The sequence below is a fragment of the Heterodontus francisci genome, chromosome 6 (assembly GCF_036365525.1).
Source record: "Heterodontus francisci isolate sHetFra1 chromosome 6, sHetFra1.hap1, whole genome shotgun sequence".
In the NCBI taxonomy this organism is placed as follows: Eukaryota; Metazoa; Chordata; class Chondrichthyes; order Heterodontiformes; family Heterodontidae; genus Heterodontus; species Heterodontus francisci.
Window position 1 is genome coordinate 83,591,296 of NC_090376.1, and position 18,671 is coordinate 83,609,966.

General features: G+C 43.4%; 1 protein-coding gene across 2 annotated transcripts in view; it reads right to left on the reverse strand.

The window, feature by feature from the left end:
- The window catches only part of LOC137370985 (NADPH oxidase 4), a 265,074-nt gene that overhangs the window by 173,441 nt on the left and 72,962 nt on the right, over positions 1–18,671 (reverse strand). For both annotated transcript variants that reach the window (XM_068032888.1, XM_068032887.1), the window contains exons 5-8: positions 17,728–17,825; positions 14,027–14,054; positions 12,551–12,623; positions 12,346–12,426 (exon numbers count right to left, since the gene is read on the reverse strand). In XM_068032888.1, the coding sequence (XP_067888989.1) occupies positions 12,346–12,426; positions 12,551–12,623; positions 14,027–14,054; positions 17,728–17,825 (280 nt within the window). The remainder of the gene's footprint in view (positions 1–12,345; positions 12,427–12,550; positions 12,624–14,026; positions 14,055–17,727; positions 17,826–18,671) is intronic.

Genomic DNA, 18,671 nt, shown 5'->3' on the forward strand with positions numbered 1-18,671 from the left:
CTGGGAAGAGAAGGCCTGTTACAAGGGCTGCCATGCACATAGTTGAAAAACATTTGCATACTAACAGACAGTTCTTGTGGAGACAAAAGGACCATTTCCTGAAACATTCAACCCACAATGGATTTTGATCACCAGACACTGAAAGTGTAAGGAAGAGCATTCCAGAGACTCCTAGGGTGATACAATCCATAAAAGCCAGGACTGGTTAAACCAGCTGGTCACATGACTAACTGGCTGGTCCAGGGTTTTTTGAACTAGCCTCAGAGTTTTTGAACTCATAAAGACTGTTTGCTCCTGGAGTGAGAAGACCTCTCCTGTCTGCTCCCATCTCTTTCTCACAAGCCTCTGGACTCACTGAGGACACATGAACTTCAAGAGAGAAACGTCTTCTGCATCGAACAAGGTTTTAAGAAGAATACTGGGTCCCAACGAAAAGCAAGACCTACCTACAATCAAGGACTTTACAGCGAGCTCGAAGAACAGTAACCAAAACCATCTTCAGATATTGCCTCAAAACTTTTCAATTTAATCTCTTCTGCTCTTTTATGTCTCTATATGTGTGTATTGCGTATGCATGCTAGCCTGGGCGTGTCGCGTATCTGTAGGCATTAACCGAATTAGAGTTTAAGTTTAATAAAGTTCAACCTCTTTTCTTTAAACCTAAGAAAACCCGTTTGGCTAGTTTGTTTGCCTTATAAGTGGAAGTTAGTGAACAAGGATTCACCAAGGGTGAGCTAAAAACAGTGTGTTTAAAATTAAACCCTGTTACGGTAAGACCAGGTGAAGGCTGATAGGGAACCCTAGACCCCTTTCTCAGCTGCTCGTAACAATAAAATGATAACAAAGGGAAATACTGCACATAGACAGTAATAAGACACCCCAGTCAGTGCTCTGCGTGACATGATGGCTGCCACACTCAACAACTGCTCCGCTTGTGGCCTCAGAGGAGCTGGAGGCAACCTGCTCACTGGTCTCTGCCTGCCGCCGAGATGTATGTGGCGGTTGTCTTTGACGTGGAGGTGCCTGTGGAGGCATCTCCGGCGGCAGCTGCAACTGCATCAGTGCGTGGGCAGCCTCTGTCACTTGACCATGCTGCATAGAGGCTCCCACTGTCAGAGGAGCCAAGGAGGCCGAGGATGATGAAGGTGCCCCGTGAGGGGTGGCACTCTCATCCTCCTCCATGACAACCTCAACCATTTTCTAGCCATCTGGAAGGCTGGAGTGGGACACCAACTGGGCACAACTGGCATCCACGCCAAACATCTCTGCACCACCAGCGCCACTGACCGCTTCAGGCTCCAGTGCTGCATGCATCCTGTGCATGGCAGTACACTGCTCAGAATGATGCCAGGACTGGCTGTCCATGAGGTTGGCCACTCTCTCAATGGAGCTCATGTGCTCAAAGCCCTGAGCCATTATGTTGCACATGAGCTGGATGAGCTTAGCCCATAACCCCACACTGCCTCAGGGAACTCTGACATGTGGGAGCACATCTGCTGATGCTGTTCTGGGTACAGCCTCCTTTCCAGTTATTCCTGAGGCCCTGCATCGGTGCCCAGCTGAGCAGGGCTGTGTCTGTCCTCCCGTCTCCAAGGTGAACTGCCCAAAGCTGCATCTGACACTGGAACCTCCTCCTGCACACTTGTGCCATGCTTCTCACCCAATGCCACCCTATCTAAATGTGTGCCAGGACCCACTGAGGTGAGAGTGTGTGCGCTGGTGGGCAGTGCACATGTAATGTGTGACAGTGCTTCCTCAGTTTTGTGAGGCTCCTCTTGGGCCATGGAGAGAGAGGGAGACGGTCTCGGCGGGTGGACACCTGCATCTATGGCAGACACATAAAGGGATCATCAGAACCAGCCTGGGAGAGCAGAGGTCAGTGCAATGCTGAGACTACCCAATGCAACTCAGTGCTCGAAATGCTACCAGATGGGGTGGCTTACACTACAGCCCCGCTATTGGGCGCTTCATCCTCTGTAGTCACCACCTGCACCATAGGTTTCCCATCTCGCCAGGCTGACTTCCTCTTCGTCCGGAATCTTGGCTATCTCCATTGCTCTTTCCTCCATTGTCCTTTGGTAGTAAGAAACCCCACAGCCCGTCAGCGCCCTTTCCTGGGCATTATGTGCCTGTTTCTCCTGCTTGGACAAAAGCGAGGGAGATAAAGCACTGCTGTCCTCTAAGGCCAATGGCATCTGCCCCTATTAGAAGCTGCATGTATCAGTGCTGACAGGTCCTCAGCAGCACTATGGCTCTGAGCCATTCTGAAGGCACACACCCCTCCCATGTTCAGGAAAAGCATATGCCCTGAGGCTCCTCAGGTGGTGTGTCTGCTGGAGAGTGTAAGCCCAGAGGCCTGTCCTGAGGACTGGGGTTGCACTCATCTTGCCAGGGCATATGAGGTTGTTGAACCTTTCATGGCACTGAATCCACATTCTTCTAATGATGCTTCTGCTGCTGATGATGGCAGCTATTTCATCCCAGGCCTGTTTAGTTTTGGTTGGTGGTCTCCTCCTGCCACCCTCTGGGAAGATGACTGCTCTCCTCTCCCTCACAGCCTCAAGCATCACCTCCAGGTCGCTATGTGGGAACCTTGGGGGGGGGGGGGGACCCACCATGCTCCAGTTGCCAGACCACCAGTTTTCCAATGCCATCTTCGTATTGTCAGGCAAACCCCCCCACCTGCCAAGATTGAGGCATATTATTTCACCACATGAACATTAAAACTTAAAATTGCAAGCCCCTGACTGGAAAGATATTTGCATAGTAACAGACAGTGTTGGAACAATGGGGACCCAGTTGTTGCTTCCCCAATACACAGAAGAAGTGGTCAGACCAGTTTTAATCACATGACTAACTGGCTGTTGCAGAGGTTTGAACTGAGAGTTTTAAATTGGAGAAAACAGTGTTTGAAATCAGAAAGCACTCTTCTCCTGGACTGAGAACACCTCTTTCCTGTCTGTTCTCATCTCGCTCACACCAGCATTGGAAATCATTGAAGACATATGAGCACTAAGAGAGAAAAGTCCCCTATAGTGAACAAGATTTAAGAAGAATACTGGGTCTCAACGAAAAGTAAGGACTCTATGGCGAGCTGGAAACACAGAAACAGTAACAAGAAACTCCCTTTAGAGACTAACTCAAACCTCTCCATTCTATTTTTCTTCTACTCTTTTCTGTCCCTATTTGCATGTGTGTATCGCGTGTGCATGCTAGCGTGGGCACATCGTATATCTGTTGGTGTTAACCGTATTGGAGTTTAAGTTTAAGATTTAATAAATTTCACTTTCTTTCTTTAAACCTATGGAAGCCTGTTTATGCTCATTTCCTTGCCTTGTAATTGGAAAGCTGTGAACAAGGATTCATAAAGAAGGAGCTCACAACAGTGTGTTACAGATTAAACCCTGTTACAATAAGACCAGGTGAAAGCAAAAGACACCTTTCTCACCTGGTCATAACAGTATACTTCTGTCCACTCCAATCTGCATAAAAAGTCTTATACTTATTCCTTTCAGATTTAAATGGCCACCACAGAAAAGGCTGCTGTGGGGATTTAAATCGGACCCACATTTCATCTGGTCCACTTCTGCTCTCACCCCCATGGTCCCTAATTGGCAGCCATACCCACTTCCAATCCAATTAAGTGGTTGCTCCTGCAAAAATTGTGACTTTAATCTACTTCCCCCCTTGAGCGGGGTTCAGGACCCAGACGCAAGTCCTAATTCCCATTTCACATGTCCATCACAAAAATTCAGCCCCTAATCTCGCTGCTGCAACATTTTGATGTTTGGAGACATGCAGCTAAATCAAGGTGAATTACTTTAGTTTTGGACTAAGAAGATTTTCTAATAATCATTTTTTTCACAGCAAGGAAACAATGGTTCTCCTCAATGCCAATAGCCAGGATGGGTTGTGTTGTCTCAAAGTCAATTCAAATAGAAGTAGTTCTGTTTGTCTTGAATACAAGGGCTGTATTTTTGTTACAGAAGTGGGAAACAGGAGCCAGGTCTTCTTCTGGGTCAGAAACCCGCCTCCGGTGGGAAACTGGTTTAGATTCAGATTTTCAAATGGGTAAGCCCTTAATTGATATGGAGACAGATTTACAGCCAGTGGGACCAGGAATGGACGCGAGTCAGGTCAAGCGTGGGGCTCATGTAGACACCCAATTGCAGCCATCACTAAGGCTGCTGATTGTCCTAAGGGAGAGATCTGTGGTTTGTGCCAAAGCCTTCCACTGCACCAGGGAGAAGTGAGATGTCACAAGAGCTGGAGGCCTGTAACTAGGGGTTGGGCAGATCCTTGCTTCATCGATGCCAACCTAGATCTAATGCTACAGGCTGTAAGGACGGGAGGGAGGTCCTCTTTCCAATGGTGGCAGGAGGAGGTCACCTCGTCTTGCAGAAAGGGCACCTCTCTGTTCAGTGTTCTGCCTCTCCGTCCCCTCTTCCTCCTCTTATCTTACCTCCTGCTCCTCCCACGATGAGCTGTCTTCTTCCAGGGCTTCACTGTCCTCAATGTCCACACCTCTCTGGAAGGCCATGTTATGGAGAGTGCAGCAGACCACCACAATGACAGAAACTCTTGCAGGAGGATATTGGAGGGTGCCAAATAACCGGTCCAGGCACCAGATTTGCCTGTTCAATGGTTGGCCTGCTGAGCAGGTGGCATTGGTTGTTTCACCTCTGTCTGGGGCTCCCGTAAAGAGGTCAGTAGCCATCTCTTCAAGGAATTTCCCTTGGATCCATCCACACTTTGGGGGATGGAGTGAAGATACGAGGCAGCCTGGACTGGCAAAGGATGAAGGAGTCATGGCAGCTGCCAGGAAAGCGAACACACACATGGAGGAAGCTCTTACTGTGGTCGCAGCCCAGTTGAACATTGAGGGAGTGGAAACCCTTCCTGTTAATGGATCTCACTGGCTGGTTTCTGGGTGGCTTGATGGCCACATGAGCACGTGATGATGCCCTGCACCAAGAGGAATCCAGTGACGGAGCCTGAACCCAATACCCTCTGTGCCAGAGCAGGCCCATCTGTATCAAAGTGGATGGAGACCTCCTGAAAATGGCATCTGTGACCTGCCAGATGGCCTGATGAGCTGCCGACTGCGAATTGTCACTCGAACGTAAACATCAATTATTTTTTATTATTCCTTCTATTCCTAAGAAACAGCTGTATTTCAAAACACCCTTTTGAAACTGGTTGACTGTTTCTTTTTCAATGTATGTGCGTGTATATGAGGGTTAATGAATTAAGCAGTTTTTTTTCATATATATGGATCTATCTCGTTAGTAGTTAAGACCTATTATTTATTTTTTAATAAATAGTTAATGTTGTTGTTTAAAGAAACCTGGTTTGATGTGCTTTATTCTGGGGGAAAAATACAGTGTTTAATTTGGCTATTCTTCGATAGGTGGGAAACTTTATTAGATATGCTATGACCTGTGGAGTAGTGGGACTGAATTAACAGTGCATTACTCCTGCCTTGATTGTAACATATTAATTGGGAGCTCTTGTCAGGATCGTTTCCAATGCTAATTACATTAATTGTGACAGGAGTAATAAGTTGAAAGAAAGAAAAAATAAAGAACCGGGTTTCTTGTATAATAGGGTAAAGGTTATACCATCGGAATGGCATTAGCAATTCCTGCAGCTTCTCTGGGAAAGGAGAATGTGTCCCTCGGTGGCTTGACAACTTTTACAACGAATAAACTAAAAGATTTGGCAGCACAATTGAGTTTAGAATTGAAAGCAGGTGCTAAAAAAGCAGAGATAATTGACATAATAGCCCAACATTTAAAATTGGAAGAAGAGCAACAAGAAGAAGAAAATAGTAAGTCAGAGGGTGATGCAGTGGAATTAGCCAAGATTCAGTTAGAATCTTCTGGTCAGGAAGAATCTGAATCCAGCCCTGGACCCAGTGAAAAGCTTTTTAAATTTATACAAGCTCTCCCTAAGTTTGAGGAAAGAGACACAGAGGCATTTTTCACTTCTTTTGAAAAAAAAAATAGCCAAACAAATGAAATGGCCAAAGGAAAGCTGGACACTGCAGAGCTCATGAAGTTTATGCCATACTTCTTGAAGAGGCTTCTGCAGATTATGAGATGGCAAAAAAGGCCATTCTCGCTGCGTATGAGTTAGTCCCTGAAGATTACCATCAGAAGTTTTAGAACCTCCGGAAATTGGCTGGGCAGACTTATGTAGAATTTGAGAGGGGAAAGCAAATTAATTTTGATCATTTAATATGGGCAATAACGATGGAAGCCATGTATGAGAACCTTGGAGAACTGATTCTCTTGGAAGAGTTTAAAAATTCAATCCCTCCAGTGGTGAGAACTCATATAGAGAACCAGAAAGTTTCAAAAGCCAGGCAAGCTGCAGAAATCACTGATGTGAATAAGCCAAAACTCTTTGTCCATCACCCCCACAAACCCAAGAAGGATAGAAAGTGGGAAAGTGAAAGGAAGGCAAGTAGCTGGGAACAAGAAGGAACAGCTGGGAATGCCCCAGGATCCCCTCCTCAGGCCAGAAAGGAAGGTGCTGAGGGTAGAAGTGAAGTCCGCAAGCCAAAGTATTATCATTGCCACAAGGTGGGGCATCTTCATTCAGAATGCTGGAAGTTGCAAGGTAAACCTATGGGACTTGTTGGGGTAAACAAAGCTATTGCAGAGAAAGGAGCTCTGACTGAGAGTACAGCAGACCAGACTGTAGCTTTAACGGCAGCAGTAAAATAAGATACAAAAACCAAAGTGAGTGTAGGGGTTCAGAATAAGATACCTGAAAGTTATAATGAATTCTTGTCAAAAGGAAAAGTAACTCCATATCCCTCAAGTGAGGCAGGCAAAACTATCGTTATACTCAAGGATACAGGAGCAACCCAAACTCTTTTTGCTGGGGAAAGGTATAACATTTCCACCAGAAAATGGACTGAATGCTAAAGTTTTAGTTAATGGTATTGGCAGGGAGTATATACCCATACCTTTGTATCGAGTGCATCTAGAATGTGACCTAATGTCTGGCATGGTAACTGTTGGAGTTGTCTATAGTTTGCCAGTAGAGGGAATTGACCTACTCCAAGGGAATGATTTGGCCGTAGCAAAAGTATCAGTTTCTCCAGTAGTCACAGAGAAACCAAGTGAAGTTAAAGAAACAGAACAATTACAGGAACAAGTTCTAGGAATATTTCCCAAGCAATGGCTAAGCAAGTTCCATTGTCAGAAGTAAAATTGGCACCACAGATAGCTGAGTATCTGAAACTTTCCCTGGGGATTTAGATAATACAAATGAGATTTTTAACAAGTCTTCTTTAATTGCAGCACAACAAGCTGATCCAGAGTTACATGGAATAGCACACTCGGCTCTGACAGAACTTGAGGCAAAAGGAGTTCCAGCAGGCTATTATGTTGAAAACAGGGTTCTGAGTAGGAAATGGAGACCGCCTCATAGATCTGTGATGAAGACTGGATGGTTGTTCGACAGATAGTGGTACCACCTAAATATCGCCAGGAATTATTAAGGTTAGCTCATGACATTTCTCTAATAGGACACATGGGGATCTAGAAGACCAAATCACGTATAAGTCAGCATTATTACTGGCCAGGCCTTACAAAGGACATGAGGCAGTTTTGTAGGACATGCCATACGTGCCAAATGGTGGGAAAACCACAACCTACCATAAAACTGGCACCTCTAATTCCCATACCAGTTATTGAGAACCACTTAGTAGGGTATTGGTAGACTGTGTAGGACCCTTGTCAAAAACAAAAGCAAGCCACCAATATATACTCACTCTTATGGATATGGCTACTTGATTTCCAGAAGCCACTCCTTTGAGTACAATGACTGCTAAAGTAGTAAAGAAGTTAAGCCAATTCTTTACGAGATATGGATTATCACTTGAAGTTCAATTGGATCAAGGTTCTCATTTTATGTCTAAAATATTTCAAGAAGTCATGGGTAATTTGGGTATCAAACAGTTAAAATCTTCAGCATATCACCCACAGACACAGGGAGCTTTAGAAAGGTACCATCAAACTCTCAAAACAATGATTAGAGCATACGGTCACGAATGTCCCCCCATGATTGGGATAAAGGGCTAGACTTTCTTTTATTTGCCACGAGAGATTCACTGAATGAGTCTACAAGTTTTAGCCCTTTCGAATTAGTTTACAGACATGAAATAATCTTCTGAAACTCATCAAACACAGGTTCTTAGATCAAAGAAGGAATCTTCGATACTAGACTATGTATCTGTGTTCCGGGAGAGGCTCACGAAAGCTTGCAATGTGGCTCAGGAACATCTTAAAGCATCCCAAATCAATATGAAAAATTGAGCAGACAAGAATACAAAAACCCATAATTTTCAACTAGGGGATGAAGTATTAGTATTATTACATTTACAGGGGGAACCATTAAAAGCACAGTTCAGTGGTCCGTATATAGTGGTCAAAGGAGTGGGTAAGATAGATTACTTGATTGACACCCCTGATCGCTGGAAAAAGAATCAGCTGTGTCATATCAATAGGCTAAAGCAATATTACCGCAGGGAGGAGGATAAGCCAGTGCAGGTATGTCAGGTAATGGGGACTGTTGAGAAGGAAAAGGATAGTGAGGATGAGGCAGAAGGAGGCCTAGACAATTCTCAGATTGAACCGCCTACTATCCGATTAGCTAATACAGAATGGCTAGGAAAATTGGACAACTTGCTTTTGTACTGAGATGCAGAACAACGTGAAGATCTAACAAGGCTACTCACAGCATTTAAAAGAATCTGCAGTGATAAGCCAGGATGTACAACCTTAGCCACAAATGATGTGGATGTCGGGGAATCCGTTCCTTTAAAACAGCATCTTTACCACTATGTCCAGACAAACAGGCCCAAGTAAAAGCAGAAATCCAATACATGCTGGAAAACAACTTAATTTAACCTAGTCAAAGCAGCTGGAGTTCACCAATAGTTTTAGCGCCTAAACCTAATGGGTCAACCCTACTGCATAGACTACAAAAAAGTCAATGTAGTAACGAAGGCAGACTCCTAACCAATTTCTCACTTAGAAGACTGTATTGACAAAGTGGGCAGTGCCATGAGTCTTACAGAGATAAATTTGTTAAAGGGATACTGTCAAATTCCTTTGACATCCCAAGCTAAGGACGAATCAGCTTTTGTCACACTGGACGAGGTTTTCCAGTGTCAAGTGATACCATACAGGTTAATGGATACTCAAAAAACTTCTCATAGACTAGTGAACCCAGTAGCTCCCAGTGTTCCTAACTGTACACTTCACCTTGCTGAGGTACTGGTCTATAGGGACACTTGGAAGGAACACATGAAACAACTGGGAGACTATGTTTGAAAGGTTGCAATTGGTTGATTGGGAAAGCCTTTGTGGAAAAGTTTAAAAACCAAAATGCCAGAATATTCAAATGGAGTTTATTGTAACAGCCTTTTCACTTGGAAATTGTACACATTTCGAGAAAAAACAATGTTATCGCAGATGCTTTATCACAAATTTAACTTCATTGAGTTACATGAGTTACTATGGTACAAAGAAAAATTGTCTTAACTGCCAGTAGAGTGAATAAGGTGGATGAGTGCAAAAAAATGTTTCAAATGTTTTCAGGTTCTGCTTTACATTATAATGAAATGCATTCAAGAATGGCATTTCATTTCGCCAATGGCGAAGGTGTCACATAAGGTTTTATTTTTGTATTCAAATCTTGGACTTCTATGCGTATCAAAAAAAATGTTTAAAAGGACTTTGCTCAGTGAAAGACACCTACAAAAATAATTGGAATTCCTGCAAAGTTTTGAAAGGAAGTTAAACTTGTAAAAGGACAGGAAGGCCAGCAGTTTCAAGGAAACCCCAGGAGTTTGACCTTTCTTCAGAGCAGCTTTTGAACTGGGGGAGACACTGTGTCTGGATATGTGACCATGTTCAGGAAGGTTCTTTTTTCACTTTGGACCCTTTGAAAGCCTGTGAATTGGCTAAAGGGCAGGCATTTGAAATCTTTGCTTTACCTGCCTGTAGCAAGAGTAAAGACCCAGAAAAGTGCTACCTCTCTCTGTAAAGGAAAGTTGCATCTCTTGGAAAGGAATCCTGCATTTGAAAGGTGGCAGATTCCTGTTGCCTCTGGTCTCTAAAGAATTTCTGCATCCAGTGAGATTCCTGCTGCCTCCTGTGTTCTAAGAAATACTGAAATCTGAAGAATTCTTCTACTGCTAGACTGCTGCTTCAAAACCCAAGCAGACTTGTTGCTACACTCCTGATGGAAGACTTACGTGACACCTGCTGCAATTAAATTGCCATGAACACTTATCCATCACAGACTGTTCATCAACCTCACCTGCAGAGACTGAGTGGCATCTGGCTATTCGACTCTGGGACACCTCACCGCCCCATAAACATCCTACCAGAACGTAAACATCAATTATTTTTTATTATTCCTTCTATTCCTAAGAAACAGTTGTATTGCAAAACACCCTTTTGAAGCCAGTTAACTGTTTCTTTTTCAATGTATGTGTGTGTGCATGAGGGTTAAGGAATTAAGGAGTTTTTTCATATATATAGATTTATCTCGCCAGTAGTTAAGACCTATTATTTATTTTCTAATAAATAATTAATGTTGTTTAAAGAAACCTGGTTTGGTGTGCTTTATTCTGGGGGGAAAATACAATGTTTACTTTGGCTATTCTTTGATAGGTGGGATACTTTATTTGATATGCTATGACCTGTGGAGTAGTGGGACTGAATTAACAGTGCATTACTCCCGCCTTGGTCCTAACACAGGTCCTAGTTCCCCCATAGAGAGCACCGTACTATATCGGACTCCCGATTACCATAAGTTGCCATGTGATAGATATAGGACAGATGTCAGAGGTAGTTTCTTTACACAGAGAGTAGTAGGGGCGTGGAACGCCCTGCCTGCAACAGTAGTAGACTCGCCAACTTTAAGGGCATTTAAGTGGTCATTGGATAGACATATGGATGAAAATGGAATAGTGTAGGTCAGATGGTTTCACAGGTCGGCGCAACATCGAGGGCTGAAGGGCCTGTACTGCGCTGTAATGTTCTATGTTCTATGTTCTATGAAAATTCTGACAAATAGTTTGTGAGCAGCTGTAAACATAATAGGCTGGATTCTATAGGCCCGTTGCCAAAATAGGTGGCGGGCAAGAAAACAGGCAGCCCGCACACTCGGGCCGCATGTCGCCGAGCCGCTGCGATCTTAAACATGGTGGCTCATAACATGCCCGATGCGACCACATGAAGATTGACGTGGAGGGGGCAGGCGAGCTGTCCCTGGCAACGGCATCTGCACCACTGCGCAGGCACCAGCCCCATTTTTAAAGGGCTTAGAGCCCTAAATGAAAGTTTCCATTTTTAAAGAGTCAGTACATTCATAAGTCTTAAAAATAATTTTTGAAATCGTTCCATCCCCTCCCCTCCCCCATAGCCTTACATTTAATTCCTTGCCACTCACCCCCCAAAATACTTACCTTGGCTACGTGACCCCCCACAAGTTCACAAACTCTAACCCTCAACCTCTTCCCACCATCCCCCTAACCAATCCAAAGAGTTTGACCCCATTCCCCCCCACCCACACTGAAAAAAGTACCTCCTCCTCCCTCCCCACTTGAGTCACACCTCACTTCCCCAGACAGGGATCCGAAGGCGCTTCGATGTCGGCGGCCCGGTTAAGATTTTAACCGAATGTCTGAATCACAGCGGCCGGCATGTTAATGAATGGTAAGTGTCCATCTGCATATTGTAATGCGAGTCCCATCGCCAAGCGGCGGGGGAGTCAACACGAGGCCTCGCTGCCACTGCCAAGATCGGGAGGGGCCCTGCAGGCATTGAGGTTGGTGGCAGGCGTCATCCGGAGCAATCTTAATGCCCCCCCACCAACCCCCCGGCCACCGTTCCCAATGTTGAGGGCTCTATAAAATTCAGCCCAATGAATGTCAAGCACTGTTCATTCGCCACTGACTGCAAAATCCAAGCCATTGACACAACTGTGATCAGGCACACATGTTTAGGAAAACTACAGCTGTGAACCAGCATTATAAAACTTCAAGCTAAAATTCCTGAATACTAATGCACAACATTGCACCACCACATCACAGAGTTAATGCCAATTATATACAAAATGCATCAGTCTCTGCTGGATATACAAATAAGACAGACAGACAGAAGGATCCTGCAGTTAAAAAAATGAACTGCAGTGCCTACAGTCTTAACTAATGGTAACTCTTAAATATGGAGGGTATGGCTATTGTTATGGATTTCGGATCAACACTGCATCGGTTTGCTAAAAAGGCTATGAAAAAGGTAACTTCAACAAACTTACCCAGTCACATGAAGCAGAAGTAAAATGTAGAAGACTATGAAGAGGTTATGTGTGTACCAAAATATATCAAAGTTTGAAAACCTGTAAAGCAGAAAGGACAACAGTACGCATTAATAGCATGCAACTATGGAAAGACTTATTTTAATAATGACTTCACTCATTCTTAGGTGATCATAGAGATAATGTTGCCAATGCTCATTCTTACCTTAGAGAATATGATGAAGATGTGCACATTAAGAAAAGCACCAGCACCATGAAAAAACCAGTTACTCCTGGAACTAAATAACAAGTTATTGACAACTGAAATATTGCAGATTAGCAGTTTTTAATTAAAGATTATGAAACTAAACAACTTCAAGAAATGGAGTCAACATTGTGTGACAAGTCAAGAGGAGCCCACTGTAGGAGCACGACCACAAATCTCTTCACAAACAGCCCTGTTTAGAGAAGGCATAGGAATTATTCAAAAGAAAAGAGGAAAAAAATAATACTGCTCTTTGCTTAGCCTCAAAGGAGGTCTTCATGACCAGGAGAGAAATAAAAGAAAACCTTCTCTTGATTACTGATAAGGCAAAACTCCTAAAATAAATAGACAGCATGATCCTTGGTGCACTTTTGTAACAATAATATTAAACCAGATGTTTGGCATCATTTATTTCAATCAACTTAATCTCAAGATAAATCATCATGATAACTAAAAACATGATTTCTTAAATCAATGCCAAGAGTTCTGTTCAATATGAGCAGCTTTGTTTCTTTTTCTCCTTTACTGAGGCCAACATAATTCCCAACAAAATTAGCTCTCAGCACTATCTACTCCCCACTCCCAGCATACGTATGGTTGAATTTTATGAGTGCGCTGCAAATTGTGGCAGTGCGCTCTGGTTTCGGTGGTTGTCCTGCATGGATGCGCCGTCGCTGAGCCCCCACGATATTTCGCGCAGGGGCTCATTTAAATGGAGGGGGCGGAGCAGCCACCCCCGATGACATTGAGGGGGCGGCTGTTCCATCCGCGGCAATGGTGTCCGCACTGTTTTTAAAGGGCTTCAAGCCCTTAGAAGAAATTTGAATTTTTAATGTAATATTACAGTGCATTGTGTTAAAAAATTAAATGAAAGCTGGAGGCTCTTTCCCACCAAGACGCCCCACCCGCCCAATGTTTGTTTTTGGGCCGAAATCACCAAAATTTACTTTATTCCCAACCTGACCTTTCCCCTCTAACCTCGTAACATTTGCCCTTCAACCCCTTCCCACCATCCCCATATCCAATACAAAGTTATTTTCCCCACTCCCCTGCCTCCCACCCTGATAATTTCACCCCTCCCCACCAGTGTCACGCCTCGGAACATCAAACAGTGTTCCGGTCAGCGGCTGGAATTTTGGCATGGACAGCCGTCACTATCAAGTAAGCAATTATTCTTTAATTTTACTATCATTTGCATATGAAAATGAGGGCTCTGCTGCCAAGCGGCGGGGTGGGCCACACCAAGGCCTCACCGCCGCCGGTAAAATGTGGCAGGACCTTCCTGGTGTCAGGGGTCGTGGCAGGCCTCTCCCGGAAGAATTTTCCAGGCACCCCGTCCACCCCCCCCCCACGACCCCCGTGCTGGAGGGCTAGTAAAATTCAGCCCGTAGTCGTTACTTTTTCCAAAGCAAGAAATTCTACAAAAGAAATACTCACGTGTTGTGAAGAGAATCCTCCTGGGATCCTGGAAAAAAGGGTCACAAAGCTGATTGTAAAATTGCTTCATTCTACATTTTCCCTTCTTCTTTTGTCTTTTGAGGAGGAAATCCACACTAATTAAAAAACTGAGCATTGTAGTATCTCTCAGAATCTGACAGAAATATATCAAAACACTATTGCTTGATTGGTAGGTGCCTCCAAAAGGCCATTGACAACTACATACATATCATTTTTGGCGGGAATAATGTACCTGTTTTATTCTACTGATGAGACGATATAATTATCTAAGCAACGCACTTCTTTTTAAATCAACTGGATTTATTTATGTTTTCCAACAGTCCACTCAGAAAAGCTAAAGAAACAAAATTAGAGCTGATGTTTCCTTCAGTTATTTTTCCCCAACCAAACTACCCCTGCAGCAAGAGTTAAAGATGAAAGGAGCATTGCTGTAGAAAAATAGATTTTTGTTAAACATGTCATCGTTTTGATGCTCTGTGAATAAATTGGCTGCTCAATACTAAGACAACCGAATTCTATTTCCTCACTTATGGGTAAATCCTTTGATGTGGTTTTTGCCTCAAATGAATTTTGCAAATAGAGTGAATGTCACAACTCAGTTACCATGGTACCTGGGTCTGTATTTTCAATTCTTGCCATAAAACTGTGATCTCCATTTGAAGAAAAAAGTAAAGACAAAAAAAGTAGTTCACAAAACCAGAGGTAAAGCAGTGTCTTCTTCTTTCTTTCTTTTGGGCCTCCTTATCTCGAGAGACAATGGATATGCGCCTGGAGGTGGTCAGTGGTTTGTGGAGCAGCGCCTGGAGTGGCTATAAAGGCCAATTCTGGAGTGACAGACTCTTCCACAGGTGCTGCAGAGAAATTTGTTTGTCGGGGCTGTTGCACAGTTGGCTCTCCCCTTGCGCCTCTGTCTTTTTTCCTGCCAACTACTAAGTCTCTTCGACTCGCCACAATTTAGCCCTGTCTTTATGGCTGCCCGCCAGCTCTGGCGAATGCTGGCAACTGACTCCCACGACTTGTGATCAATGTCACACGATTTCATGTCGCGTTTGCAGACGTCTTTATAGCGGAGACATGGACGGCCGGTGGGTCTGATACCAGTGGCGAGCTCGCTGTACAATGTGTCTTTGGGGATCCTGCCATCTTCCATGCGGCTCACATGGCCAAGCCATCTCAAGCGCCGCTGACTCAGTAGTGTGTATAAGCTGGGGGTGTTGGCCGCTTCAAGGACTTCTGTGTTGGAGATATAGTCCTGCCACCTGATGCCAAGTATTCTCCGAAGGCAGCGAAGATGGAATGAATTGAGACGTCGCTCTTGGCTGGCATACGTTGTCCAGGCCTCGCTGCCGTAGAGCAAGGTACTGAGGACACAGGCCTGATACACTCGGACTTTTGTGTTCCGTGTCAGTGCGCCATTTTCCCACACTCTCTTGGCCAGTCTGGACATAGCAGTGGAAGCCTTACCCATGCGCTTGTTGATTTCTGCATCTAGAGACAGGTTACTGGTGATAGTTGAGCCTAGGTAGGTGAACTCTTGAACCACTTCCAGAGCGTGATCGCCAATATTGATGGATGGAGCAGTGTCTAAACTCCTCAAATGATATGAAAGATAAGGGAGGGACTATAACAAAGGGTAACCCAACTAATTTGAGGCACATTCACAGTCGAATATTGGTTTTCAAAAAGGAAGAGTAAGTTTATAAAATATTTAAATTAACAGAATCTTACTCATACACAAAAAAAATTGTTATACAAAAGTAAACCAGAGTCAGATAAATGTGCCTTCTATCCCACCTGGTGCCTTACGGCAAGAGGGCTCTGTGATGAAAAAGTATAGCAGCACAAGTCAGTACATTTAGAAGAGGAGGTAAGAGACAGAAAATCTAAGGGAGAAAAAAGAGGAAATAACTTACGTTGGAAATAAGTAGCTGAATACAGAGACAAGGAGAAAAAACTGGCTGAAATTTATCCTCTTAGTGTGCTAAATTTAGGGATTTTTGGCAAAGAAAGCCAACATGTGGATACTGATAGTGAATCAGCAAAACTGGAATTTTGACTGAGCAAACTTACACCATTAAAAACTTGAAATCTGACAATTTGTAACTGTATTTGTACATCAGCCCTTCATTTGAACATGCCCACAAATGCCACAACTCACATTTTCCCTTCCTCAAAACAGGACCTGTGGCATAACCCTTCCTTGTATGTATAGAGAGTTCTTAAACAAGAATAAAGGTATTTAAAAAAATAATTAGACAGCATTGAGGAATGTAGTTCCCAAAAGGCCAGTACACCGTTTGGATTCTCATGCAATAAAAACTGTAGTTGACTTTTCCCAGTTATCATAACACAGCTGCCCTAAATATAAATGTATGGAATCACAGACTGAATTCCCAAAACACTGTTAAAAATTTTGAAAACTCATGGAATAAAAGCATAATTTCTGTTATTCAACCACCTTACAAAATACCAAAGTAGTTTAAACAGATTACACACTTACAGCCTGATTCATAAGGGAATCTGTTAAAAGCACAGCTAAACAGGATTACTTCAACACATACTGAAGGTAGCATTTATCACTACCATCAGACACTGGAATCTGAATATTCAGCATGTAAAACACTATGCAGCAAAATGGCGGCACTTAATAATTCTTTTTGAAAATGGATTCTCATGAAAACTTTTTCCTTATTGATGCAACCTTATAACTGAACAGATAACCACAGAAAATGGAACAAAGTTGGACGAGGGATGCCCTTGCCAGGATGGCCAGCAGGGGCAGTAGTCCATGAGGCAGCGGCAGTAAGCCTTCAAAGTCATTGCATGGAGGAACAGGACTTTGTAATGACCTCCTTACCCTCCATTTAGGGCCCATACACACAACCTTTAAGATCTCGATCTCAGCCAAAGTCCCCAAACAATTCCAATGTTCCTCCTGAGGAGCCTTGCCACCACTGCCTCATCAGCATCATCAAAACTTTTCTGTCAGCTAGCAAGCTCCCATTTGGGCGGCACAGTGGCACAGTGATTAGCACTGCAGCCTCACAGCTCCAGGGACCCGGGTTCAATTCTGGGTACTGTCTGTGCGGAGTTTGCAATTTCTCCCTGTGACTGCATGGGTTTTCGCTGGGTGCTCCGGTTTCCTCCCACAGCCAAAGACTTGCAGGTGATAGGTAAATTGGTCATTGTAAATTGCCTCTAGTGTAGGTAGGTGGTAGGGAACATGGGATTACTGTAGGGTTAGTATAAATGGGTGGTTGTTGGTCGGCACAGACTCGGTGGGCCGAAGGGCCTGTTTCAGTGCTGTATCTCTAAATAAATAAATGTCCACTAAGCACCAACCCAGGAAAATGGAGTGGGGTTGTGGCATGGTCTATTCTGCCCCACTGCTACCCCAACAAAGAAGAAATGCAGCCCTGTGTTTCTTCAATGAATCTCTTGCAAGATAGAAATGGGTATTTCAGTAAGAGGAGTATGTTATTGAAATATTCTGAATTAAGCTATCCTCATTGCACCAGGCAAGCTACCTTCTGCAACAAGGACACTAAACTAATCAGGGATAATAATGTCCTCCCACAATAGAGTAATTAATCATTGTTTTTAGCTCATCACCATGATGAGATTAACAGCTGGCTTTAAAATGATCTTTCTGAGTATAATAAACACAGCATGGCACTGACCTCATCCCGATAGCGAGCAACATTGAGGGCTGGAAAGTCTTCACTGTAGCGCAGAGAGAAGTTTAGGGCGTTGACCATATGAGCTGCAACATGGACTACTGAAATCAGGAGTGAACAAAAGACATTACTACTCAGGAATTATTCACATACAAAAGGGCAAAAGGTTGTTACATCAGTAAAGTACTGCAATCAATATTAAAAATATCTTCTGCAAGATTTTGTACACTGAGTTTTCTCAAATTGTCAAGAGGACAAGAATGAATTCCACCTTGTCCACGCCAAGAAAAACAAAAGGGCAAAAATCTGCCAACTCTCAACCATCTGTGGTGCTGTATAATGATTCATTAGAAGAGACTTGGGGGCAATTTACAGAAACACAGGATATGTTTCATTTACAAAGTTAGCTTTAGCCAGTAATATCTCTGGGCAAAGCTCATTGTTTCTGTAGCAAAGGTGATTAGTACACAAACTGGCTGCAGAAACAGACCATGGCAATGGGAAACATCTGTCCTTAATAGATTCCCTTTATTTTTGTTGATAGCTCTGTTCAAAAATGTTAAAAGCAACTTAGAACCACAGAACTGTAATTATGGCTAGGCCAGGCATATATTTACCAAGTATGCAAGAAAGGAGCATGTTACTACATTAAACAACCAAGGAATACACAAAACCAATTATTCCAATTGCTGAATAATTGAAGTGTGATCTTTGCAACAAGACAACAATATCCCATCATTGACACTTTTGCCTAGAAACTGCAGGTTCTTTTTTCTCTCATTAGCTGTGGACTGTATAAGTTGAAATATTTCCCATTGCAGAAAAAAATCAGCTCTAATTTTTCAACTTTTGTTCTTTTCTGGACATTTGAATTTTGTAGGTTGAAAATTCTGACCATCCATCTAAAGCAACAACATCCTGTATTTAAATAGTGCCTTTAATGTAGT